The 25,855-nt window shown below is 48.7% G+C and overlaps 1 protein-coding gene across 6 annotated transcripts in view; it reads right to left on the bottom strand.

Moving 5' to 3' along the window:
- Positions 1 to 25,855, bottom strand: part of FNDC3A (fibronectin type III domain containing 3A) — a 1,314,248-nt gene that overhangs the window by 450,502 nt on the left and 837,891 nt on the right. For all 6 annotated transcript variants that reach the window (XM_085621888.1, XM_085621893.1, XM_085621890.1 and 3 more), the window contains one exon: positions 17,448 to 17,622. In XM_085621888.1, the coding sequence (XP_085478014.1) occupies positions 17,448 to 17,622 (175 nt within the window). The remainder of the gene's footprint in view (positions 1 to 17,447; positions 17,623 to 25,855) is intronic.

The raw sequence follows: 25,855 nt of genomic DNA, 5'->3' as shown, positions 1-25,855 counted from the left end.
TGTTGCAGTTTTTAGATGGAAACAGGCGGGATTAAGTAATGCTGAGGGGCTTACGCCTCCATAGTACTATCTTGTGTAGATCAGGTTTGGGTGGTCTGAACTGCACGGGAGGGGCAATGAAAAAGACAGGGAAGGTAAAGATTGATGCACAGATATGTACTGTATTAAGGATACTTAGTGTGCAGTTGCGAATAACAAATTGAACAGGTTAACTGTTTTAACCAGCCACTGCTAAACGCTCAAGGTTGTTTTGTCTAGGAGATAACATTGCTATTTTGGACTATGAACATTTGCTGAAAAAATACCCTAAGTGAGAAACCTCAGAAAGACATGTAAGTGAAAAGGGTGAAGCGTAAGAGAAGTGTGTGTAAGATATTTATATATTTCTTTAATCGAGTGTGTGTGAGGGGGTTAAGAGACATTAAATAGTAAAAGAAAATTGGGGGATACAGTGGACCTTCCCTATATAGAAAAATTAAAAAACAAAAAAGCAAAAGACATCTCCAGGAAAAAAAACCAAATTAAATATTGCAATAAACCCAAATGAATAATCGAATATTAATATAAACATTAAAAATGGACCCCCAAACGAATTATTGCAATCAGGGGTGTGAAAGTCCTATCGCCCGACACCCAGGACATGCTTTTTGGGATCAAGGACAACAAGTTTTTATGTTTATATTGGCCCTGGACTAGAAAGCATAACACACTGCAGCACAAACTATTTGGTTGCCAGTTTATTATACCAGAGTGAGGATATGTAAAAGAGGACTATCAGCCACTAAAGCAAAGTTTGTAATGGGATTAATTAATGCAACAGCTTTTATTATTAAGGTGAGTGTTATAGGTAAATGACGTGAGTTCAACTTTCATTACTGACATTGGGTTCAGTGTAAAAATGTGTAGGCTTGTGCATTATTTGAAGGTACTTAGAATGCTTCCTAATTGCACCCTGATTAATTGCAGATACACACAGAAGCATGGCAGCATGATGGCTTTAAAAATGAAATGTACACAAAAAATGCAACTTGGAAAAGAGGTTTACTAAACTACGGTGCAGCTATCAATTCCGTCTCTCTGAGGTGTCATTTAATAAAACGAGTTTAATGCATGTCAGTATTTAAAAAAGAAATTCTATGTCAGGACCGGAGGCTTCAGATTATGCTTTTCTCTCTTTGCTTTTATTACAATGCGAAATCCAAGCAACCAGAAAGATAACCAACAGAACATCACAACAGTAAAAACTACAACTCCCTACAACCAGGGAGGAAGAAACAGTCCTTAGTCCTTCCATTATTTCCACGATCCGAGGTACATATTCCCATGTCAGTCTCTCTCCCTCCTCTTTCTTCGCTGCTTTGCAGCCAGTTAAGTTTTTTTTCCCCATTCTCCTGTTACTACTAATTGCCGCTTTTGTGGGGTGGTATATATTGCCTTTTATGTTGTTGCGCGTTATTTGCCTTCATAGATTCCTTCATCAGCCGCTGGAGCGTTGTTCCGCTCCTTACACGGCCGGGACCTCTGCTGGTGCGGTGCTTCTGAAGCCCGCTAGAGGGACTCGCTCCACTCGTTGCTCTCGCAGCGCCGCTCCTCATAGAGGAGTCATGCTGTGAGAGCGAGGAGTCGAGAGCCTTGTCCCCGTCTGCCTAACCAAGACGCCCGTGTTTACGGGTTGTATTCCCCACAGTATATCCTTTTTTCTATGCCCCGGCGGGGGTCCGTACTTGGGGGTCATTTCCCACTGATAACGCGCTTGAGCACGGTGGTGCACAACTTTGCCTTTGAGAATTGCAGAGGCCCGCCGTTCCTCCCCGGAGGGGGGGAGAGGCTAAGGGGCCGGCGCCATAACCCGCGCCGCGCCGAAGGGGGACAAGAAGGAACCGGTTTTGGGCGCCCTTGGCGACCAAAGACGGCGGGTGGTAGCCCCTCCTGCCCACGCTCTGGCCTCGCAGCTAACACTCCCCCCCGCAGCCAATAGGGGGGCAAGACATGAGGCAAACCCCCCAATGGGGGGGTAGGCCTGTTCGGTGGGAAGGAAGAGATGGGGGGATATAAGGGGCCGCTCTCCCAAGGGGCTCCTACCTTCGGGGAGCAGGGAGAGCGGCGCCCCAACGTTGTCTCTGCAAAAATAGGACACGAAGACGGACGAAGTACTGCCCGGACGGAATACAGCGCAAGAAGAGGACCGGCGAAAGAAGGACGGCGTCGACCAGGGCAGCAAGCGGCGGAGTGGCGTGATTGGCAAGGGCTGACCCGCAATCCCGGAGAGGAGAACGTTCGAGAGCAACCCCTGCACCACCGCCGGGCGAAGAGCCTGCCGGAACCCCAGGGAGTGAGACCGGACAGGACGACGGAGGACGGGCGCACAGCCCTGAAGTTGGGCTAATTGTTGGCACCGCTCTCGGAAAGAGCTTCCGAGTCACCTGGCTGGCTTGCGACGAGACACCTGGCTGGTTACCTGGCGACGCACCGAGGCTGCGGAGATCGACATCTTCACCCGGCAGTCGGTCCCGCTGCAGGTATCGGCTCCGCCTCTGCAGCGCAGGCACGTTGTGCGACGGTGCGTCCAGCGGGACGCGAGAACGCAGCCAACCGGGACAAGGGCCCCCAGAGCAACCCGGAGAAGAGGGGAGGAGCTCCACAGAGAGGAAGTGCCTTTAGCGACTAGGTGCCTCGGAAGAGTTTATAATCAACGGGCGGTGCAGCTCGCTTTCCATAACTAACACGCCGGGTCACGGGTGCATCCAGCGGCAGAGCGAGCACGCCGGAAAGTGGTCATAGGCCACGGCAACAGGCCTGATTTGCATCGTGCGCACCACGCGCCCTCCCCCCCTCCCTTTCTGAGCGCGAGCAGCACGGAAGGAGCAATACCCTACCAAGAAGGCTTGGTGAAAGGGAGCCTGTGACACCACGTCAATTTGGTGCATAAGTGAGCGGCTGCACCCCGCTAGCAGTAATGGCAGAAGGGCAGCCGGAGGAGCTTGCCGACCTCCTCAAGCGCATCAAGGAAGCGGCGGAGGTACACGGCAGGGAGTGGCTGAAGCCTCATCTGGGCCTAGAAGGAGAGGGGATTACGGAGCCGCGGGTGTCGGAGGACGTGGACCCACCACCACCCAAAAAGCTGAGGACGGCAGCGCCGGCGTCTGCCACAACAGGGCTGGCTCAGAGGAAGGTGCCCAGAAGGAAGCCGCAAAAGAGGAATCCACCGGCAGGAGGCGCACAAAAAGGCGACAGCGAAGGAGAGCCCAGCAAAACGACCAGTGGTGAGCATATTGCAACTATTGTGCAGGAATGCGTTAAATCAATGGCGCCTTTATTACTGAAGGGTCTTGGGCAGGGGGTCGGGGAAGCCCAGACACAGCGCGCAGAAGACACGACCGGCTTGCCATGGCACCTGATAGATCCCGGGTGGGCACGCCAGGCGAGACTGCAGGGACAAAGTGGGCAGAACAGCCAGGGCGATGCAGGGTCACCCGTGGCAGCATGGGGGTACACTGGCGGCGTAGGCACCCCAGCGAGCGATCCGCAGGCCACTGAAGGGTACAGCAGGCCATCTCCTGGTCCCGCGTCCTTGACCACAAGGGCTACGGGCTTAGCAAGTCTTATCCCGGTAGCGGTTAAAGAAAGGATATGGCGGAAAGAATTCATAGACATTTTTTCCTTGCTGGAGGTTCAAATGGAGGGGTTGGATCTCACTGCCTGTGATAGGAAGGAGGAAGACAGGAAGGAGAGGCGCGGCGCCAGGAAAGAGCGAAACTTTGATAATTGGTTGGATGCATTCCGAATTATGGCATGCATCATTGTAGAGAAATTCCCGCGCTGCGCAGCGGATTTATGGCTATACGAAGCTAACATTCATTGGGCCCAAAGGCAATTCCCAGGTGATGCATGGTTAGAGTATGATAAAGGGTTTAGGTTGAAGATGCAGAGGCATCCAGAGATGGAATGGAACGAGGAGGATGTCTCTGGATTCATACATAAGATGCTAGTGGCCAAAGAGGTAAAAACCTGGGCAGGAAAGAGTGACCAGTCCTTTCGGACCTCCTATAGAGGGAAGGGGAAGTCGTTCCACAGGCCCAAGTTTGGCGGGGGGAAACCGAACCCACCTAATGGCCCGTCGGCAATTTGCTGGAGATTTGATGCCGGGGATTGCACGTGGGGCGCAGCATGTAAATTCCTGCACGCATGTTCCAAATGCGGGGGTGGCCACCCGTCAGCTAGCTGCCGAGGCAAGCAAGACCAAAAGAGGGACAAAAAGGACAAGAAAGGTAAACAGTGATGGAGAGCAGCGGGGTCTGGAGGATTGCCAGTTAGCCAGGTCCCCAATTCACATTCAGCAGCTGCGTAAACTGGCGAACAAGTACCACAATAGAGCAGACGCAGCAACATTAGTCAAGGGTTTTGAAGAGGGTTTTGTTATACCGTTCAGTGGCACACCTCCCCTGGGGGGGGCAGAGAACTTGAAATCCGCTAAACAGCACCCAGAGGTAGTCACCAAGAAGTTGGCGAAGGAAAAGTCATTGGGCAGGATAGAGGGCCCCCTACCACTGCACCTCCAAAAGGGCCTGGTGATCTCCCCCCTGGGGGTCGTGCCCAAAAAGGAGCCAGGACAATTCCGGCTCATCCACCACCTTTCCTTCCCAGAGGGGTCTTCAGTGAACGATGGCCTAAGCCAGGATGCATGCTCGGTGAACTATGCATCTGTAGACGACGCTATTGATATGGTAAAAATGGCAGGGCGGGGGGCATTGATGGCCAAAGCAGACATAGAGTCCGCCTTTCGGCTGTTACCTGTCCACCGCTCCAGTTTTCATTTGCTGGGTTTCCGGTGGGAAGGGGACCTGTATATTGACAAAGCCATGCCCATGGGCTGCGCCATATCATGCGCATACTTTGAGATGTTTGCCACATTTGTAGAATGGGCACTGCACGATAGACACCCAAAAGGGGGGAAGCTCCATTACCTGGACGACTTCATGTTCACGGGTCCCGCCCAGTCACCGATCTGTGGGAGCACGTTGGCAGCGTTTGTGGAGCTTACGGAGGCGCTAGGGATTCCCCTGGCCCCAAACAAAACGGTGGGTCCTTCCACGCGACTCACATTCCTGGGCATAGAGCTGGATTCCGAGGCCGGAACAGCTAGGCTCCCCCGAGACAAGGTAGAGGATTTTAGGGCGGAAGTGAGAGGCTTGTGCGGTAAGAACAAAGCAACGCTCAGGGAATTGCAAAGGCTGATTGGGAAGCTTAATTTCGCCGCCAGGGTTATACCTGTGGGTAGGGTGTTTGCACGGCGACTCATGCAGTTAACAGCAGGCCTCACACATCAGCACCATCACGTAAGGCTGGGAGCGGGGGTCAAACAAGACCTATGTATGTGGGATAAATTTCTCGCAGACTTCAATGGCATCCTCATATGGAGGGAAGGCTGGGTGACAGCCAAGCAGATAGCCCTGTTCACCGATGCAGCGGGCAGTGCAGGATTTGGGGCAATTCTTGGCCGGAGGTGGTGTGCTAGGCAGTGGCCAGAGAGATGGCACAGAATAGGTCTCACGAGCAACATAACATTTTTGGAGCTGTTCCCCATTGTGGTGGCCATGACAATATGGAAACAGGAGCTAAAGAACATGAAACTAACACTCTGGTCTGACAACAAGGGGGTGGTGCAGGCCATTAACAGGGGGGCTGCCAGGTGCCCCGATATCTTAAGGCTAATGCGTCAGTTGGTTCAATTGCAGCTGGAAGGAAATTTGGAGGTGAAGGCCCGCCATGTCCCAGGGGTGGACAACGCGGTGGCGGACGCCCTGTCCAGGGCACAGATGGACCGTTTCAGGGAGCTGGCGCCAGGGGCAGACAAGCATATGACACCTTTCCCAGCGCAACTGTGGGACCTGGGGGGGTAGACCTCTCAATCCTGGTTAACCAGTCCCTTACCCCCGATGCGGCTAGGCGCTACAGGAAGTACGCTGCAACAGTCATGGAGATAGGTGGGGTCCAGTCCCTGTCCGACAGGGAGGGAACAAGAACGGCGGCGGAGCGCTTTATACAGTGGGCATTTGCCAGCAAAAAGACAAGGTCCTGGGCACAGGCACATCTGGCAGCCATGGCTCATTTCGCAAAAATTCATACGGGGGAGGACCCGACAGCATCCTTGTACCTCAAAGCGGCCATGAAAGGGTGGAGGCGGGTCGAAGGAAAAAGGGGGGACGGCAGGAGGCCTATAGATTTTGAAAAATTGGGCAGTTTGTTGGAGGCATTAGCAGGGTGCACGAAGAATGACTTTGAGCTCCTCCTTTTCCAAGCAGCATTCTCGGTGGCGTTCTTTGGTGCCTTTCGCATTGGCGAGCTAGTGGCCCCCAGGAGACAGGGGCCGGCTGGGCGCTGCATTCAAGCAGAGGACGTCACGCCCGGGCTAGCCTCGGTGCAAATAAAGCTGCGAAGGTCCAAAACCGACCAAGAGGGCAGGGGCGCGGTAGTGCAGCTGCGGTGCATCCAGAACACCAGATCATGCGCGGTATGCTGCCTGCAGAAATACATGGTGGCGCGCCCCACTGATAACGCGCTTGAGCACGGTGGTGCACAACTTTGCCTTTGAGAATAACGGTCGGCGCGCGTGCACGGCCAGTTATTTCACACGCATTAAGCGTTAGACGCGCTGGGAGGCAGACAGCCCGGTCAGTTTTGAGGGCTAGCGTGTCTGGGGTGAGTGCAGCCCTATTGTAATCCTTTGGGTTACCTACATCTCTGCAGTCTTTTAGTCTGCTCTCATTGGTGGGGTTTTGTTCCTCATATTGATTCTGTAGTGCCCAGCTTCTCAATAAATAGAGGTCTCCTCTGTTACCTGGCTCCCCACTTGCTCTGTGGATTTGGGCAGTATTGTCTTACCTCTACTATGGAAGATCAGTCAGAATATTATGAGGAGGAGGTCCAGGGGTACCTATTCTGGGATGATGATTTTTATGAGGCGATCGACACCTCAATCTACCGAGTGGTTAATGAGGTGGTTGGCCCAATGGAACAACGCCTCTCTGAAAAGATTTTTCAGGAGTGCGCTAAATTGGCGGCAGCGCGAGCGGAGCCCCCAGCAGATTCTATTCCGCCGTCTGGTGTGCAACCTCCACCGGCCAAGAATCAACGGCCTGAAGGGGTGGACGTAGACGCTTTTGCGCGCCTTAAGTCTGCGTTTTTGGCTTTAGCACCACCAATTTCCCCCGCGCCCCTCCCGGCAGCCACCCCTCAGGACCCCTTAGATCTCCCTTCTCCCACGACGGATGACGATGCTGCGCAAGGGGATACTGATGACGACGCAGGGTTTTCACGGCCTTGGCACCCGGCTGCGACCCCTTCCACCTCTTCAGCTACTGAGGACGCTGACATGCTTAACCCCGATGACATTATGCACCCGCGTTCGGCGGCCTGGGTTCCTGGCGACAAGGTGGCTAGGTTTGTCGCGGGACGGCTCCGTAAGCCCCTTGAGAAGGAGGCTCGAGGTTGTCTGCAAACGGAGTGCCCCAGGCCCTCGTTGGACGATAAAATAGCTTGCACCCCGGAGCTGGATCCTAAGATGGCCACCTTTTTGGCCAAATACGTGAAGGATCCCAGGAAAGGCATTGATTGGTCCTGGCGGTTCTGTCAGGATAAACTCCTCGACGTCATCGGACCAATGACGAAAATACTGGACATGGCGGAGGAGGCCAAGGTCTCAGGCTCTTCTATTTCCCCCAAGGTCCTTTCAAATTGGGCACAGAGGGCTATTATCTTTCTGGGCAACGCAAATTGTGCCCTGTCCACCGAGTGTCGCCGCTCGCTTTTGATTAAGCTAGACCCCAAACTTGGCGATTTGGCTTCTTTGGAGGCGGGTGCCGTGGCCCAAGGGGGCCTTTTCGGCGACACCTTTGTTAAATAATTAGGAAAGTTTGTGGCAACATTCACTTCCCTGGACAAGGCCCAGTCCAGTATCAAAAGAGTGTTTAATCAGCGGGTTTTCCGCGGGGCCGGGCGAGGACGGGGCCGCTTGCCCAGCCGCGGATTGCAGCAAAATCCCGCACGGGGACAATGCTCTGGCCGCGTGCAGTTTAACACTACCGCAAACTACACAAACTTCTACCCGACAAGAGGCCAACGTTTCAGAGGACGATGGACCTTCAAGGCCAACGCTGGAGGTGGACATTCCAACGGTAAGTGTGCTCCCTGCTTCGAACGTTCGCATTGGGGGTCGACTGGCAGCCTTTCGAGATGCGTGGGCAGACATTACTTCAGACGCATGGGTCCTTCAGACCGTTCAGGGGTTTCATATAGAGTTTTTCGAAAACCCACGACAGGAGCAACCCCCTCGCCCGATAGCGTTCAGTGCTCTCGAGGCACAGTTGATCGACGAGGAGGTCTCCGAGCTGCTCTGCAAAGGAGCCATTTGCCGATCAACTCTGCACCCTCATGGGTTCCTCAGCAATATCTTTCTGGTGGAAAAGGCCGACGCCCGTTTATCAACCTCAAGGATTTCAACGGGTGGTTGGTGTACCGCCACTTCAAGATGGAGGGAATCCATCTGCTTCGCGACGTCCTCTTGCCGACTGGATGGCGCGCCTGGACTTGAAGGATGCCTACCTGGTAGTTCCCATCCACCCACCTCATCGAAGGTTCCTGCAGTTTTGTTGGAGGGATTTGGTGTACGAATTCACCGCCCTTCCATTCGGTCTTTCATCAGCCCCTTGGTGTTTTACCAAGGCGCTGCATCCGGCGGTGGTGTTCCTCCGTGCTCAGGGTATTCGTATGATCGTGTATTTGGACGATCTGATCCTGATGGCTCAATGCCCTCGGACCCTGGCCGTCCAACTGCAACAGACGGTATCTCTTCTGCAGGGCCTAGGTTTCATTATCAATGAGACCAAGTCGGTTCTCCAGCCTTCTCAAAAGGTAACCTTTCTCGGGTTCGTGGTGGACTCTGAGTCTTCCGTCCCGAAAGATGGCGAAAATTCGACACGAATTGCGCCAGACACTCTACAGACCCTACACCTCTTTACGTCATCTGGCCCGAGTGGTGGGTCTTCTCTCATCGTCATTTCAGGCAATCTTTCCGGGCCCTCTACATTATCGGGCCCTCCAGCGCCTCAAGGCGTATCATCTGAGGAGAGGGAAGTCGTATGATCATTTAATTCCCCTCTCGGTGGAAGCCAGGGAAGAGGTCATGTGGTGGTTGTCCCACATGGAAGCTTGGAACAGACGGGAGATTTTTGGTTCGGTACTAGACCTTATCATAGAGTCCGACGCCAGCAGATCAGGCTGGGGCGCTTGGTGCGGATATTTTTCCACCGGAGGAGTGTGGTCCGTAGAGAAGCAGAATCTTCATATCAATTGTCTGGAGCTTCTAGCAGGCTCCTTTGCGGTCCGATGTTGGACCAAAGACAGGGTGCAGTCTTGTGTTCTCCTAAAGATGGACAACGTCTCGGCGGTCCGTTACGTCAACCGATTAGGAGGTTCTCGCTCCTGTGCATTGGCAAACTTGACAAAAGATTTTTGGGGTTTCTGTCTGGACCAACGTATCTCAGTCACAGAGGAATACCTGCCGGGCCGGAGCAATCAGATTGCGGAGTGGCACTCGAGGAACCTTTACGATTCCAGTCTCTGGAAGCTGGATCCTCAGATTGTCCATGAAATCAATTCTCTTTGGGGGCCGTTTTCGGTGGACCTCTTTGCCTCCCGTCTGGACCGTCAGGTCCTCGGTTCTTCAGCTGGAGACCAGATCCGATGGCAGTTGCCACGGATGCTTTTCTGCAGGACTGGACCACGGAGAGCGGTTATGCGTTTCCCCCCTTCTCCGTGATAAGGCAGGCAGCGGAGGTGATCTTGGTAACACCTTGTTGGAGGTCTCAAGTCTGGTTCCAGTTCTTCTGGAACTTTCTCGGGATTTTCCAATCCTACTCCCCCAGTATCCTCACCTGCTTCGGAACCCAGACGGGATGTCTCACCATCTTATCACGCAGGGATGGCTTTGCCTCATGGTGTGGCGACTTTCAGGCAACGTTGGTCATTGCCAGGCCTTTCGAGGCCGGCTGAAAGCCTCCTGTCAAAGGCTTGGGCGGACAGTACAACGAAGCGTTATCGGTCCGCTTGGACTAGATGGGTTTGTTGGTGTCTTTGACGAAATTTGGATCCCGTGGTTGCAGGTGTCGTTCACATCTTGAATTTTCTGGCAGATTTGGTGTCTGATGGGCTGACCTATCGCTCTATAAATGCGATCAGATCAGCGATTTCAGCGGGTCATGTTCCGTTAGACGGCAACCCAGTTGGAGTACACCTGTTAGTCTGCAGGCTGTTGCGAGGTATACAGTTATCTTTGGCCCCTGAACCTCGTTATTCGGTCCTTTGGGACGTCAATTTAGTTTTGAACCTGTTTTTTGTCTTGGCAGCTCAATAAATATCTCTCACGGAAAGAACTGGTGCCTAAACTGGCTACGCTCTTGTGCTTAATCTCATGCAGGAGAGTTTCGGACGTCCGGGCTTTGGACATTTCAGCAAAAACCTTTTCTCCTGATGGAGTAGTTTTTACGATAGGACGTCGGACTAAGTGTCATACTCGTACGGTTTCATACCCAGCTTTTCATGATACACCAAAATTGTGTGGGGTAGATTGCCTCAAGGCCTATGAGGACATGACCCAAGAATTCCGCCGTCCGGGCGAACGTCAACTTTTGATAGCTCTCAAGAAACAGCACAAGGCGGTGTCCTCTCCTACAATAGCTAGGTGGGTGCATTGGGTCATGCAGGAAGCGGGTATTGACACAAAGCAATTTGGTGCACATTCCGCTAGAGGCGCTATGGCCTCGAAAGCGTTTGCGCTGAGAGCGCGATTAGAGGACTTGATGCGAGCAGCAGATTGGTCTTCGGACTCTACGTTCAAAAGGTTTTATTTCAAACCGGTCTTGGATGTGGCTCATTTGGTAGTAAGTAAGCTTTGAACTAGCATAATCTGAAGCCTCCGGTCCTGACATAGAATCGGAATTTGCCAAGCAGTGTGACGGTAAGTTCCAATTCTATTAAGGACACGGAGGCGAGGATTATCCCAACCGGTGCACGGCAGTGCGAACCCACCCGTATGTTAGTAAGTAATCACTTCTTGTGTTTCGGGGGAGTTGAGATAATGTACACTGTTCAGTCTCGGTTTTACACTGTTGATCATGTTGTTAATGCTCGGTTTCTTGAACTATTTTTTTAATCCTCCTGACGTTTTCCTTGTTCTTCCAGGAAACGATGGGTCAAAACAGGACCAGTGATGATTTGGCGTGACACGCGCAAAGAAAGAGGAGGGAGAGAGACTGACATGGGACTATGTACCTCGGATGGTGGAAATAATGGAAGGACTAAGGACTGTTTCTTCCTCCCTGGTTGTAGGGAGTTGTAGTTTTTACTGTTGTGATGCTCTGTTGGTTATCTTTCTGGCAGCTTGGATTTCGTATTGTAATAAAAGCGAAGAGAGAAAAGCATAATCCTCGCCTCCGTGTCCTTAATAGAATAGGAACTTACCGTCGCACTGCTTGGCAAATTCCGATTCACTAATGAAAAACTCCCCTTTCTTGACATTCATTCATTGACTCATACCATCCATAAAAGATAACTTCTATTTTGAAGATACAACCTTTCTTGCCAAATTAGCATGTATGTGCTTTCTTTAAACACCAAACACTGTATCATGAAAAACAAAAGTCTAATTTATTATAATTAAAATTACAATATAACTTGTACAATATTATATTATACTGGATTGAAACCGATAAAAAAAAGTCTTGAATTTTAAAATGGTTGATGAGTATTCAAATATCAAAATACATCAATCCCATCATAATCTGATTCAGTTCTTCTGATTATTATAGACAAAAATAGCAATAAATACTTCGAATCCACAATTAAATAAAAAAACAATTAAAATGACTCACATATTCTTAGTCAAGTTACAGCAAAGTCAAATCTATGGATCAAGTTGTCAAATCTACAGTTAATTAAAAAACAATTAAAATGACTAAAATATTCTTTGTCAAGTTACATCAAAGTCAAATCTAAGGCTCAAGTTGTCGAAGCAGGATTTAAGTGGTTTATTTATTGATTCTCTCCACCTTCTTCAGGACAAACAATTATAGTAAGAGACGTGAATATATCCAAAAAATGGGGAAACAATATTCTACTTGTACAATTTTCTTAATTGAGTCCTCATAAGAGTACAATTTTCTTTGTTGGACCGCTCTTTTTGTGTTTGAATCTCCCAATATTATCATGAGGATCTCTTGAGTTTAATTCCCTGTCCCGTTAGTTATCTACCCGCCTCTAATATCAAAACTGTGGCAGAAATGTATTCAATTCATCATTGCAAAGATAAAGTTAAGAGGAATCTTTTGTCATACTTAATGTATTAATTCTCTGTAAAGAGAGCATCTCGATCAATATCTTCCTTTGAGATCTTTTATTTTCGTGAAGTGTCCTGTCTTGATGATCAGGTTCTTCGAAATTGGGAAATTCTTCTTACATTTACCTTTGAAAAAGATGAAGACTTGAATACATTTCTACCACATTTTTGATATTAGAGGCGGGTAGATACCTAACGGACAGGGAATTAGACCCAAGAGTTCCTCATGATAATATTGGGAGAATAAAACACGAAATGAGCGGTACGGGAGGGCTCCGCGGACGAATAAACCTGCACGGAGGTTGGGAATACAGGTGTCCGCTCTACTATGGAATCTTGAAGGATAATCAAGATATATTGAGACTCTACTTCTCCAGGACGGAAAAGTGGTTCATTGGAATTAGATGAAGTTGTTCTTGAATTTTAGGATTTTGGAGAAGACCTGTTCGAGCATTATCTGTATTAGTTGATTAGGTTCCCCCTTCTCCTCTCTACGTCTAGAGATGAGATGCAGTTTTGATGAAAACATCTTTGTTCTGCTTTCACCTTTCCCCCTCTATGTTTTGACAACGAAACCAAACTAAGAACCTGTGCCCTGAGGAAGTTTTGGCTTTAACTTGGCCATCACCGAAACACACGTCGGCACATGATGTAACAGGAATACAAAAGCATTAATGTCTTTGAAATACAAGGATATTCCTATACCTGTGTTAAAAAATTAAGCAAAGAACTGTAACCATGGTATACATAACTTTTGGTATAAAACATATGATATATAGTAAGGGTCTTCCAACGATCCAAGAGTATCCCTTGATTAATAGACCTATCTAGGGATTCACAGTCTGACATATTGACTTTATTCCTGTCTACGCCCCCATATGTTTGTTTGTTTATATCTTTAGTATGCAAGTGGAATGAGTACAGTTGCGGTATGGAAGAGAGCTGTTCTATGGTGAGATTGAATTTGAGTGAATGGTGAGGGGTGAGAGAAGAAAGAATTGTATATATCACTATATTTGTATCATGTTTTCAGTGGCTAAAAGTTATTTACATTATATTTTTTGCTAATATATTTAAATGAATACCAAATAAATTGTAAAAATTCATGTGGTGACTTGTGGTGCTAACCTGAAATCTCGATCTTCTCTTATGATTTAAAAACCCATTCCTATATAGTGAGATATTGCCGCTTTATTGTATCTGAGGCAGGCAGCAATTGCCCTCTTTGTTGGGTAGCTTTTGGCTTTATGGTTTTCCCGGGCCGCCTGCCTACATCAATTTCGGGAAGCTTCCTTTTCTGATTAGCCACCAGAGATTTTAATCTTGGTTACCATTAATAGTTGGGTGCAAAAGTTGAATGTGCTTTAGACAGTGCAGCAGTTTAATTTTAATGCGGCATGGGAGTGGGAGTCAGAGGAGTTCTCAAAGAGTTGGTTTGATGTGGACAATGCTGTTGCTTAGAGTATGGTCTTCAGAGGTGTCAAATGCATCTCGAAGACGTTGGCTCATAGATTACGGTCTCTGTAAGATGGGAAAGTATCAGTGACTTGATAGCAGTTGTAAGGTCTACTTCTGAAAGGGTGAACTTCACTCTGCTGAGCATGGCCAAGTGATACATGGCAGGCTTTGTTGAGAGTGAATAGTGAGCTATGTCAATATACAAACCAAGGGACTTGACATTACTGACTAATTAAGGAGCAAAGCAATCAAGATTCAGATTGGAAGAACCAGCCTTGCGATGGTTGCTTTTGCAGTTATTAGTGACAAGTACAAATTCTGTCTTGGTGGGGTTCAATTTAAGGTATGTTTTGAATATCCAGGCATTGATCATGGTGACGCAGGTCTTCAGCAACTGATGAATTTACTGCACCCTCTTCACGTGGGTTTTCGCCATTGGGGTAGCACAGAAGCGTTGGTGGTTTCTCTGCTAGGTGACTTGCTCAGATGTGTGGATGAAACCTCCTGGCTGATTTGATTTTATAATCCTTCTCAGCAGCCTTTGATACTGTGACCATCAGAGTATTCTTGCTCGATGGAAATAACTTTATCTAAAATGTTATGTTTGGTCCTGTGTATGCAGACTTTTAGCAGATACTTCAAGATTAGAATGGGTACCCATTCCGTTACAATCACACTGTTAGCTATGGAGTTCCCTAAGGATTAATATTGTCCCTGCTGAGTGAATCCAAGCAAAAGGGACTGATCTCTTTTTGTATGCCGACAATACCCACACCAGCTCATATTAAAGGTCTCTAATGACCTAAGCGTTTTAGCTATAAACGTTTTTTCTTGTATGTCACTTGTCAAACAGTTGATGTGCTATCGTCACCTGAAGTTGAATGGCAGTAAAATGGAGAACCTTGCCCTTTACGAGTCACGCCATTTTGGAATCTCCTGCTAAGGTCTACAATAGGCTTGATACCTTCCCCAGTTTATAGGAGTTAAAATAGACTCCACTTTAACTTTTCGTGAGTGGTTGAAATCAATTGATAACGCTTGCCTTTTCCAGTTTTGTACTCTGAAAAGAATCCTTCATCTGTTCTTGTACTCACACAAGTTGCCAATCCTCAACATGCTTATATCGGCCTAGCTACACTACAGCAATGCCATCTATCTCAAGGCACCTGACTGCCTGATTTGTAAGCTGCAACAAGTACTGCATTATGCAACAAGATTTGTGCTAGGCCTAAGATCTACAGACCATATTCCTCACGCTCTAGCTTACCCTCATTGGCTACCTCTACTTGTTAAGGTGGGTATTATCACTATGCCTGGCACAAAAAGCTGTTTATCCCACACACGTTTCTTTTTTGTCAAACAGGTTCAAGTGGTATCACCTTTCCCGTCCGCAGAGATTCAATGATAAAGCTTTAAAGGTGGTTCCTTGGATTCTTTGCTCATGCTGGAAGGCAAAGCTTTTCCCATTGCACTGACATGAAAAATAGAAATAACTTCTGCCATATATGAGGAATGAATCAACTGTTCTTAGGTCTAGGAAAGTGCAGAAGATTTGGTTCTTTATGCAAATATGTACATCTCACTGTGGCTAGAGGGAAATTCTTTAGGGATAATGTTACTGTTCTTGTTTTGTGCTGGTTCAGCGCCAGTATATCTCTATTGGGATGAAAGTCTCAGCTTCATAAATATGCTTTAAAGCATCAATATAAAACATTGCCTTGCCAGATAAGACGCTAAAAATAACTGTGTATTATCCTTGTACCAGTGGTTTCTGACATCCCTATGTAAATGCAGAGCTCTGGGGCTCTATGTATATGTTAAAGATCACTGGCAGGAGGATGGGGGATGCTACAGAAGAAAGGAAGGACTCTGATCTGGAGAAACATATCTGGACCATGTGGCTCTATTTTCCAGGTATCACTCGTGACTTCATAGGAAAATGCTGATGTAGCACATTTCATATGCAAGTTAGTCAACTAAGGTTCAACTGCAGATGATGTGGAAGGTAAAAAGTTGAGCAGGATATGATGGCAGTGGTTACCATTGACACAGAAATATAGGAGTTCACTGGCCACTTGAATGCAGCTTTCTTGATACTGAATACGGACCTGAACCCACACTGACGGTCTTAATCTTATAGTAGAGTTTGTTGGTAACAGCCTTCACCATTACCTTCCCAAAGAAGGGCTGATCGGGCATTGGGAGGTAATCTGAGTGGTCATGGGGTATGAAGCTGGGTTTCTTCAGGAAGGGAACCCAGAAGGAATTCAGGAATTCAGTACGTACAATAAGTGAGGGGCACATAGATGCTGTTAATTAGAGGTTTTTTACAAGTTCTGGGAGCAAGAAAATAAAAATCACAAAAAGTCACAAGTAGCATATATAAGAACTTGCTAGGTACAGAACAGCATAAACAGAATAATACCAAAGGGTACAAATGGCCTAATTTGCCTAAAGATCACTGGCAGGAGGATGGGGGATGCTACAGAAGAAAGGAAGGGCTCTGATCTGGAGAAAAATATCTGGACCATGTGGCTCTAGTTTCCAGGTATCACTCGAGACTTCATAGGAAAATGCTGCTGTAGCACATTTCATATGCAAGTTAGTAAACTAAGGTTCAACTGCAGATGATGTGGAAGGTAAAAAGTTGAGCAGGATATGATGGCAGTGGTTACCATTGACACAGAAATATAGGAGTTCACTGGCCACTTGAATGCAGCTTTCTTGATACTGAATACGGACCTGAACCCACACTGACGGTCTTAATCTTATAGTAGAGTTTGTTGGTAACAGCCTTCACCATTACCTTCCCAAAGAAGGGCTGATAGGGCATTGGGAGGTAATCTGAGTGGTCATGGGGTATGAGGCTGGGTTTCTTCAGGAAGGGAACCCAGAAGGAATTCAGGAATTCAGTACGTACAATGAGTGAGGGGAACGTAGATGCTGTTAATTAGAGGTTTTTTACAAGTTCTGGGAGCAAGAAAATAAAAATCACAAAAAGTCACAAGTAGCATATATAAGAACTTGCTAGGTACAGAACAACATAAACAGAATAATACCAAACGGTACAAATGGCCTAATTTGCCTAAAAATGCTTCTTTTTTCAATATCAAGATTCAAGGATTTTGTGGTTTAAAGACGATTCAATCCTTGGTGTACTGGTAGTAGTGAACCTTTTTATTACTCGAGTGAACTTATCCACGGTGAGCCTGTTTGTACACATTTATGGAGGATCAACAGAAATAAAGCTGAGGAACAATAATTGACATGTGCTGGATAAAATGGAGCAGGGACAAATAACTAAAATGTGAAAGCAGTGCACGAAACAGCAAGTGGAATAAGGCTGAGAAAGTTATGTATTGTATGTCTGGAAGATAACATAATTCACAAAGAAATAGACTCAAGGCCCTCAAGGACTGTGAATGTAGACAGAGGAGAGCATTAGCATGACTTGATACGTACAATATCACAAGCATGAATCTGTGAAGATTAGAACATATAATAGAACCTTCCAATTTTGGGTAGTTGTGCGCCACTGATACCATAATCTAACTGATCATACTCATGCTTTAGGTCAATTCACTTAAGAAACACTTACTGAGGTTTCATCTTCCATCTCTAAGGTATACGAAATTCCTTCATCAGATGGTGTTCCTGAGGGCTTAGTCCATTGTACACATAACCAAGTAACTCCAGCTTTAATAAGTGTCGGGCAAGCTGGCATTGAGGGCGCACTGCCGGATGTGTAGTAAGTGACCTCTTCACTAAAGCCACTGTTTGAAACAAATAAATTGTAAATAGGAAGGAACTAGATGAACACAGTTACAGAGTTAAGAAACCATTACTTGTGTTAATTACTTATATCCAATAGAACACAGCAAAGTTTAACAACATTCAATTGTGTTCTGAAAAGTAAAATTCTAAACAATTTTAATTGTACACATTATGCAAATCAATAAAATGCATTAAGATCATTTTTAACAAATACACATGCAGTATATCAAAATTAAACAGAGAACTAGGATCCTCTACAACAGCAAATGTAAACTATGTCCACTAGTTTACCTCACTTTTATTTACTGCCTAACTGTTTGACAAATGTCCACGAACCTTTGCAAACCTATTCTTCCTTCTACATTAGCGGATGATGCAAAGTTTTGTGGTGATTGGTCAAGGGGGTGCCAAGGTAAAAGGGGAGTCCCAAAACATCTTTTTCAACCAATGCCTTTTCCATAGACCTTTGTATCCCTATAGCATAAATAAAATTAATGTGATAAAATTTAAAAATACCATGTTGTAACCCTATGTTTTACAAATATAGGGTCATACAATGTATTTAAAATGTTTAACATATTTAAATCTTCAGTAAAAATTCAATACAGAGGAGGAGCCTAGCGCGCAACCAAGATGGCCGCGTAGGCTTACGGCTCTCGAGGGCCTCCGCAACCTCCCACGTCTATCCTGACTTAATCCTGGTTTATTTGACGGGCTTTTGCAGATGAACTTGCGCTGAGGTGTCACCCGTTTTCCAAATTCAGATCGGACGCCGGGACCCGGAATGGTTGCACTCCGAAGTTTGCGGCCTGCTCTTGCCTTGGTCCCGATCTCGAGCTGGTGAAGTGCCCGGGTACGAAGTGAACAACAGCGGCTGGCTGGGCTTGCCCTGCCACGGACCCTGCACTTTCACTTTCGTTTTCAAGCTTGCTCTCTGATATCGGCCGAGAGACTCTGGTGTTTCAAAGGGGCGCGGACGGCGAAGTGTCTGGCCTGACTCTCGGATTCTACATGGGCTAACTGTCGGCGACGGCTGTGTTCAATTGAATTAGCTACCTGGTCCCCTTTTTTCCTGGTGCGGGCGGGTGACGGCCTTGGTGGCCTCCGGATGATGGCGGCGAGACTAGACGGAGACAAGTCGAAACCCAAGTCAACCCGGAGGGGTGCCTATACCCAGGTCAATAACATGGATCGATATGCGCAGGCAAAGGGATCCCCTGGTGGCTCGCATAAATCGCCTGAGAGGTCTAAGGAGGTCTCCGGCCCATCGTCGGAATTGACCCTGCTGGACGTCATGGGCGCCATTGAGGAGATGAAGACCGCTGTGGGTCAGCAGTTTGATACCCTGGCTCATAAACTGGACGCGGTCCTGATCGATGTGAATTTGGTCAGGGCCGACCTGTCCAAAACTAACGAGCGGGTCGACTCCTTGAGTCAAGCGGCGTCGAGTCTAACTGTGGACGTGGCCGGCCTGCAGACGGAGGTCCGTAGGTTGCGGCTAGCCAGTGATCTGACGGACCGTCGACTTGAGGACTGTGAAAGCAGGGCTAGACGGAACAATGTTCGTATCATTGGAGTGCCGGAAAGATCGGAGGAATCTGCTGCGGATCTCTTTGTTGAGGACCTGGTGACCAATCGTCTCGCGCCTAAGGGACTGAGCAAGTTCTTTGCGGTGGAGCGGGCCCACAGGATTCCGGGTGGTGCGCCCAAGGTGGGTGCTCCCCCGCGGCCTATAATCGCCCGACTCTTTAACTTTCGGGATAGGGATGCTATCCTTCAGGCGTCGAGGGTTGCCGGGCTGCTGAAATTTGAGAACTCCAATGTCAGCTTTTACCCGGACTGAACGCAAGCGGTCCAGAAACAACGGCTGGGATTTTTGGGTGTCAAACGGCGCTTGAGGGACATGGAGCTGAAATATGCGATGTTATTCCCGGCGAGGCTGCGGGTTGAGTTCCAGGGTCGTTCCCACTTTTTCGACCGGCCGGAGGCGGTTGGAGACTGGTTGGATGCCCTGCCTCGGGGACAGGATCGAGACAGTCGGATGGCGGAGAGCGGACGGGATTTGGTGGAGCAGGATTAGAACTTGGTTCCTGGGGATGGACTGAACTGGTGACGTTTTGTACCTTGGCTCAACTGGACTCTAGATTGGCACAATATGCCCTCCAAATGCCCGGGGGTTGTGGGGAGCTTATTGGGGTCCTTTCCTCCTTCTGGGGTTCTTTTTGTGGTATGTGTTAGGGCGACAGGCACACTGCGAGTTGGGGGGGCTGTTTGGGCTCAAGCAGGGGTGCAGGGAGGGGGGAGTTGTGGTTTGGGGATTGTGGGGGAGGGGGGTTGTTGGGGATTGTTTGTTTGTTTCGCAAGGCAATGTGAAGTTCTCTGCTGACTTATCCGGGTTGTGCTTTCCGGGATGTGGGTATCATGCACGGGAGTGGGATGGGGGGTAGGGGATTGAGAATCCTTTCGTGGAATGTGAATGGACTTGGGGACAGGATCAAGCGCGGGGTGGTGTTGCAGTTCTTGAAGCGGATTTCGCCCGACATTGTTTTCCTGCAGGAGACACATTTGATTGGGAACTCCTTCCATGCCTTAAATAGGAGGGGCTATCGCCTTGCCGCTCACTCTGGTTTCACTTCTGGCTCTAGGGGAGTGGGCATTTTGGTTAGGGCCTCTCTCCCATTGGAAGTTGATGAGGTGCTTCACGATGATAGGGGGTGCTATGTGGCACTGGTGGGGAGATGGGAGGGTAGGACTATCTCGCTCGTCGCTGTGTATGTGCCTCCGGGGTTACAGACGGCTACATTTGCTGATTTGGGGCGTTTGGTCCTGGGACTCCCTGGGGGGGTTTTGGTGTTGGGGGGTGACTTTAATGCCGTTGTCTCCGGGTTGGAGGACCGTCACCCCCCCCAGGGATCTCCCTAGGGCTCAGGCCTGGTTGGGTGGCTTTTTGGACACTTTGGGACTTGTAGATTGCTGGAGATTGATGCACCCGGGTCAGGCGCAATATACCTTTCACTCGGGGGCCCATGGGAGTCTCTCGAGACTTGATTACATGCTTATGCCAGCGATCCAGGCTGGGATGATTGGGGAGGTGCGTCATTTAGCCCGAGGTATTTCTGATCATTCCCCTATATGGTTGCAACTGAAGGTTGTCCCTGGGGCAGAGGGGAGAGTGGCACCCATTAGCCCCTGGTATCTACGTAACCCTAAGATCTTCGCGGAGCTGGTCAAGTCCACTGATCACTACTTCAATGATAATGTGGAGTCGGTGCCGTCGGCCGTCTCCCTATGGGAGGCTTATAAAGTGGTGATCAGGGGGCAGGCCCTGTCCCTTATCTCCCATGCTAAGAGGTGCGAGAGAGCAGAGGTGGTTCGCCTGGAAACTGAAATAGCTGAAATGGAGGAGGACTTGGAGGGGGGAGTTACTGATGAGAAAGTGCATGTTCTCAGCCTCAAACAATCAGATTATAGAGCGCTAGTCACGGAAGCCACTAAAGGGATGAGTAGAGAGCAGCAAGGACGACTGTATGATGTGTGGGATAAGGCCGGAAAGTTGATTGCTTGGTTGGATAAGAAGGAGAGAGCGAGCAGGGTGGTGCCCGTTGTGGAGAGAATGGATGGAGTGCGTGTGACTGACCCGGTGGAGATCGTTGACTGCTTCGCGGCTCATTTCCGCGGGGTATACTCTCCGGTTTCTGTGCGTTCGGAGGAGGATTCTCATCTGTTGCTTAGAGACATTGCATTGCCAACCCTATCGGAGGCTGATGCAGTATTGATGGAGGCGAAGTTGTCGTCAGATGAGATCGCTCTGGCCACTCGCTCGATCGCATCGGGTAAAGCGGTGGGTCCTAATGGTCTTCCCATCGAACTATATAAGTTGCGTCCCGATAAGATAGCGCCGCATCTTCGGGACATGTTTTTCGCGGCACGTGCGGCGGGCTTCCTCCCCCCTGACCAACCCCTCGCCAACATAGTTGTGATACACAAAGAGGGGAAGCCGCGAGATCGCTGCGCCTCCTATAGGCCCATTTCGCTACTGAACGCAGAACCCAAAATTCTGGCTAAGGTATTGGCTAATCGACTGGCTCGGGTCGTGGGCGACTTGATTCATCAGGATCAGTCCGGTTTCATACCACATCGGAACACCACTCTAAATTTGAGGCGGTTGCACGGCGTGCTGGCTAGAGCGGAATTTATACGTGAGCCGGCCATCTTGGCATCTTTAGATGCTACTATGGCGTTCGACACTTTGGAGTGGCCATATATTTGGGCCGTGTTGGCGAAATTTGGGTTCGGCCCTGAATTTATTGGTTGGGTAAAATTACTATATGCTGACCCTCTGGCTCAGGTGGTGGTGAATGGTAGGGTGTCGGCTCCCTTCGCACTGGGGAGAGGTACGCGGCAGGGATGACCGTTATCACCCCTTCTCTTTGCACTTTCTTTGGAGCCTCTCGCCGCCTAGTTGCGTTGGGAGCCGTCGTTGCGAGGCATTAGATGGACGCCGGAGTTTGAAGACCGTGTCTCCCTTTATGCGGATGACATCCTTCTGTATCTCACCTCTCCCCGACAGTCGCTGATTGTATTGGTGGACGTACTGAATTCCTTTGGTCGCAACTCCGGCCTGGTCATCAACTGGGCCAAGTCGTGTGTTTACGTCCTCTCGGGTGAGGCCCCCCTCCTGCCACGGGATTGCCCTATCCAGATTGCTACCCTGGGGTTCAAATATTTGGGAATCTTTATCTCACTGGATCCCGCGGTCCGCTATGAGCGAAACCTTCTCCCTCCCCTCCAGCGATTGAAGGCCGACGTCGCGAGGTGGCGACGACTTCCGCTCTCGCCACTCGGACGGGCGGCATTGTTTAAAATGATGTCACTACCTCGCTTCTTGTACGCTTTGCAAAATACTCTAGATGTCGTGCCAGCCCGTTATTTCCGGGAGGTGGAGGGTCTTCAGCGCCAATTGTTTTGGGACGGGCGGCCGCGGATTGCTCTCGCCAAGTTAACGCTCCCTTGGTACGATGGGGGGGTCGCCCTCCCCGATATTAAACGATACTATTGGGCGTCTCAGTTGGCGGCGGTGAACCACGGGATATACGGTCCTGCCTTGAATCCGGCCTTCGAGATGGATACATTTTTGCTCCCGGGTGGGGACTATAATAGGGCGCTGTACTCGGTGACTCCGGGCACGCGGTTGACAGGACCCACGCAGGTCACGGTACGTGTGTGGCATGCGGCGAATGCTGCGATGGGGTGGAGGGATCGCTTGACTCGGGCGACGCCGTTGTATGCCTCTGAGCGGTTGGGCTGTTTGTGGAGATCGAAAGGCTTTGAGAAATGGGATATGATTGGTATATGTAAGGTGGGTGATCTTTGGGCGAAGGGGTCTTTCAAAACGTTTGAAATGCTTAAAACTGAATATAAATTAAACGATAGAGAGTACTTCCGGTATGCTCAAGTCTACCATGCGCTGTGTTCGGTTTTTCCAGACGTTGCTGCTATCCCCGAGTACTCCCCACTGGAGGATAGAGTGTTGGATGGCTACGTGCCCGACAGCACTATTTCTCTGATTTATAAGAAACTCATTAATGATCGCGCGGACTTGCTGCTCCGTCTGCGGGACGCATGGACAGGCGATGGCTTGGAATTGGACGATGAGGACTGGGTATCGGCGGTGGCCTCCCCGAAAGAGGTGGCGATCCCGCCCGCTTACGATTCGTACAGCTGAAGATCCTTCATAGAGTGTATGTCACGGGGCCCGGTTTGCTGCGTATGGGTTACTCGATGGATGGACAGTGTAAGCGTGGATGTGGCCTGTCGGGTACCTTTCTCCATATCTTATGGGAATGTTCGGAGGTTGTGCGATTTTGGAACGGTATACACACCGTAATGGAGGAGGTCACGCACGTTGCTCTGTTGCCAGAGGCTAGGAGGTGCTTGTTGAATGTCTGGGAACCGAATGATTGTAATGCGGCACAGACGCAGTGGGTGACCTTGGGGTACATGGTGGCCAAGCGTAACATTGCACAGCTGTGGGGCTCCCCGAGGCCGCCCACGATCGAGGTATGGAAGGAGAATATGGACTGGTGTATGTTTAGGGAAAAGACGGTGTATGTGGCGAGAGGCAAGCCAGGGAAATGGGCTAAGGTATGGGGTCCATGGAATTTATATCGAGGACGTATCTGCACCCCGCCTCTGCCATTAGAGATCGATATTGCTTTGTCCCCCTAGCCACGCATTCCGCGGGATGGTGTGAGGTGTGTTCCATGCTTTGTTCTCCCGTTGCCCCCCTCTACCGCTTCCAGACAAGACCTGCTTTGGACACTGTACGTTGTTCCTCGTCCTGGGAAGAGCACGCTGCTATTTCAGACTCTCATTGCCTTGAGTGTGTTTTATATTTAATAAAAAATGAAACTGTTTATTCCGAATGCTCCTGGCCTATGGCCACGGCCTGTTACATGTGCTCACGAACTGCCGGGAGCTTTGCCTCTGGATCATTTGAATGTGTGGCGTTGCACTGCGGGCCCTCGGGCTCTATAGCGGCCGGCCCTGGTGGTTGTAGGCCCTTGTCTGTATTTTATTGTGTACCAACGGTTTCTAATAAAAATTTTAACAAAAAAAAAAATAAAATTCAATACAGTAAGTATCGAGATAATACCTATAAATTATCCTGCTATTTTTTTTTAAATGCGCAGTTCTCTCTAATCTTCTGTAAAAATATATTAAAAAAATATAAATATATTTCTCTACCTATTAACACTTTAATAAAGTGGTAATAGTTAGGGAATACAATCAAACCTACTACTTACCTAGATCTAAGACCCTAAACAGAGCGCTGAAGACGCACAATTGATGGACGGAATGCAGAACAAATCAAAAATTAACCCCCAGTCAAGAGATCTGGGTAAAATCTATCATTCTTTTGCTCACTATGCCAGCCCAGTTTAGACCTGGCCATATGCAAATCAGTCTTGACCCTGTGCCCCAGTTTAAACTGGGGTGGCATGGTGAGCAAAAGAATGATGGATTTAACTCAGATCTCTTGACTGGGGGTGTATGTTTTGATTTGTTCTGTATTCCGTCCATCTATTGTGTGTCTTTTGGTTTCTCGCCCTAAGGTATGCCCAGATGTGGGTCCGGGGCTCACTGTCCCACTGGATTCAGGCTATCCTGGCTGATGAGGGGTGAAACCCCGAAACGGGTCCTAGGATGCTTCTTCCGTTCCAGGGAGGACATGGCTTGGCAATTAGGGCTGGACTGTTCCCATGAGGCACAGAGTGAAGAGTGATTTGCAATTGGCCAGGTCTAAACTAGACTGGCATGGTGAGCAAAAGAATGATGGATTTAACTCTGATCTCTTGACTGGGGGTGAATGTTTTGATTTGTTCTGCATTCTGTCCATCAATTGTATGTTGTGGTGTCTTGCCAAACCTTCTGGAATCTGGAACACCTCCCGTGCTCCAGAATCCAAGGGAGACAGTTTGACCCAGGCTTACTAGAAAGAGGTTATACTCTTTTCTCTTAAAGAATAAATTATTCTTCCTTAATTGAAGAGTGCGGAGACGTATTATTATTACACTGGCGACGATCGGAACAGAACTGATTTAAGCCTGGAGTCCTGCGTCGAGCAGATCAAGCAGCTGTCGTCTTCAATCCTCCGAGATCCCTGCATGGTGTTCCTGTGTTCGTTCAACATCATTGCAAGGTATATGCTGAAAATCCCCCATCCGGCAAGCATCCGGTGAGACTTTTATGCATTTTTAACAAATTGCTGATAGCAGCACTTCTTCGACTCTATGCGCAGGCGCGCACCCCTGAGAAACAAAGCGCTCTGACGTCATAAGGTAAAAAAGTATCAGCGGCCATACTTTGGGACATCTTCACGCAACGTGGCGGCCATTTTAGACAGAGATGTAAAATCGTGTGTTAAGTTCAACGCGAGTGCAGTAAACTGATCTAGTACATCGCATGAATTGGATAACACTACATCACTTGCCACGCTTGCATTAATTATTATTAATTAAAGCGCACAATTGAGCTGCACATCGCTGATGCGCACAGCCTTTTTATTCAATTTAACGCTCGTGTGCACAAGTTTCATTTGCATACGAACTGGATAACACTACATTATTTGCCACGTTTATATTTATCATAATTCAAAGCGCACAGTTGAGCTGCACATTGCTGATGCGCACAGCCTTTTTATTCAACTTAACACACGTATGCACAAATTTC

This window comes from Triturus cristatus, chromosome 8, assembly GCF_964204655.1.
Source record: "Triturus cristatus chromosome 8, aTriCri1.1, whole genome shotgun sequence".
Lineage (NCBI taxonomy): Eukaryota > Metazoa > Chordata > Amphibia > Caudata > Salamandridae > Triturus > Triturus cristatus.
This window is presented reverse-complemented; position numbering and strand designations above follow the sequence as displayed.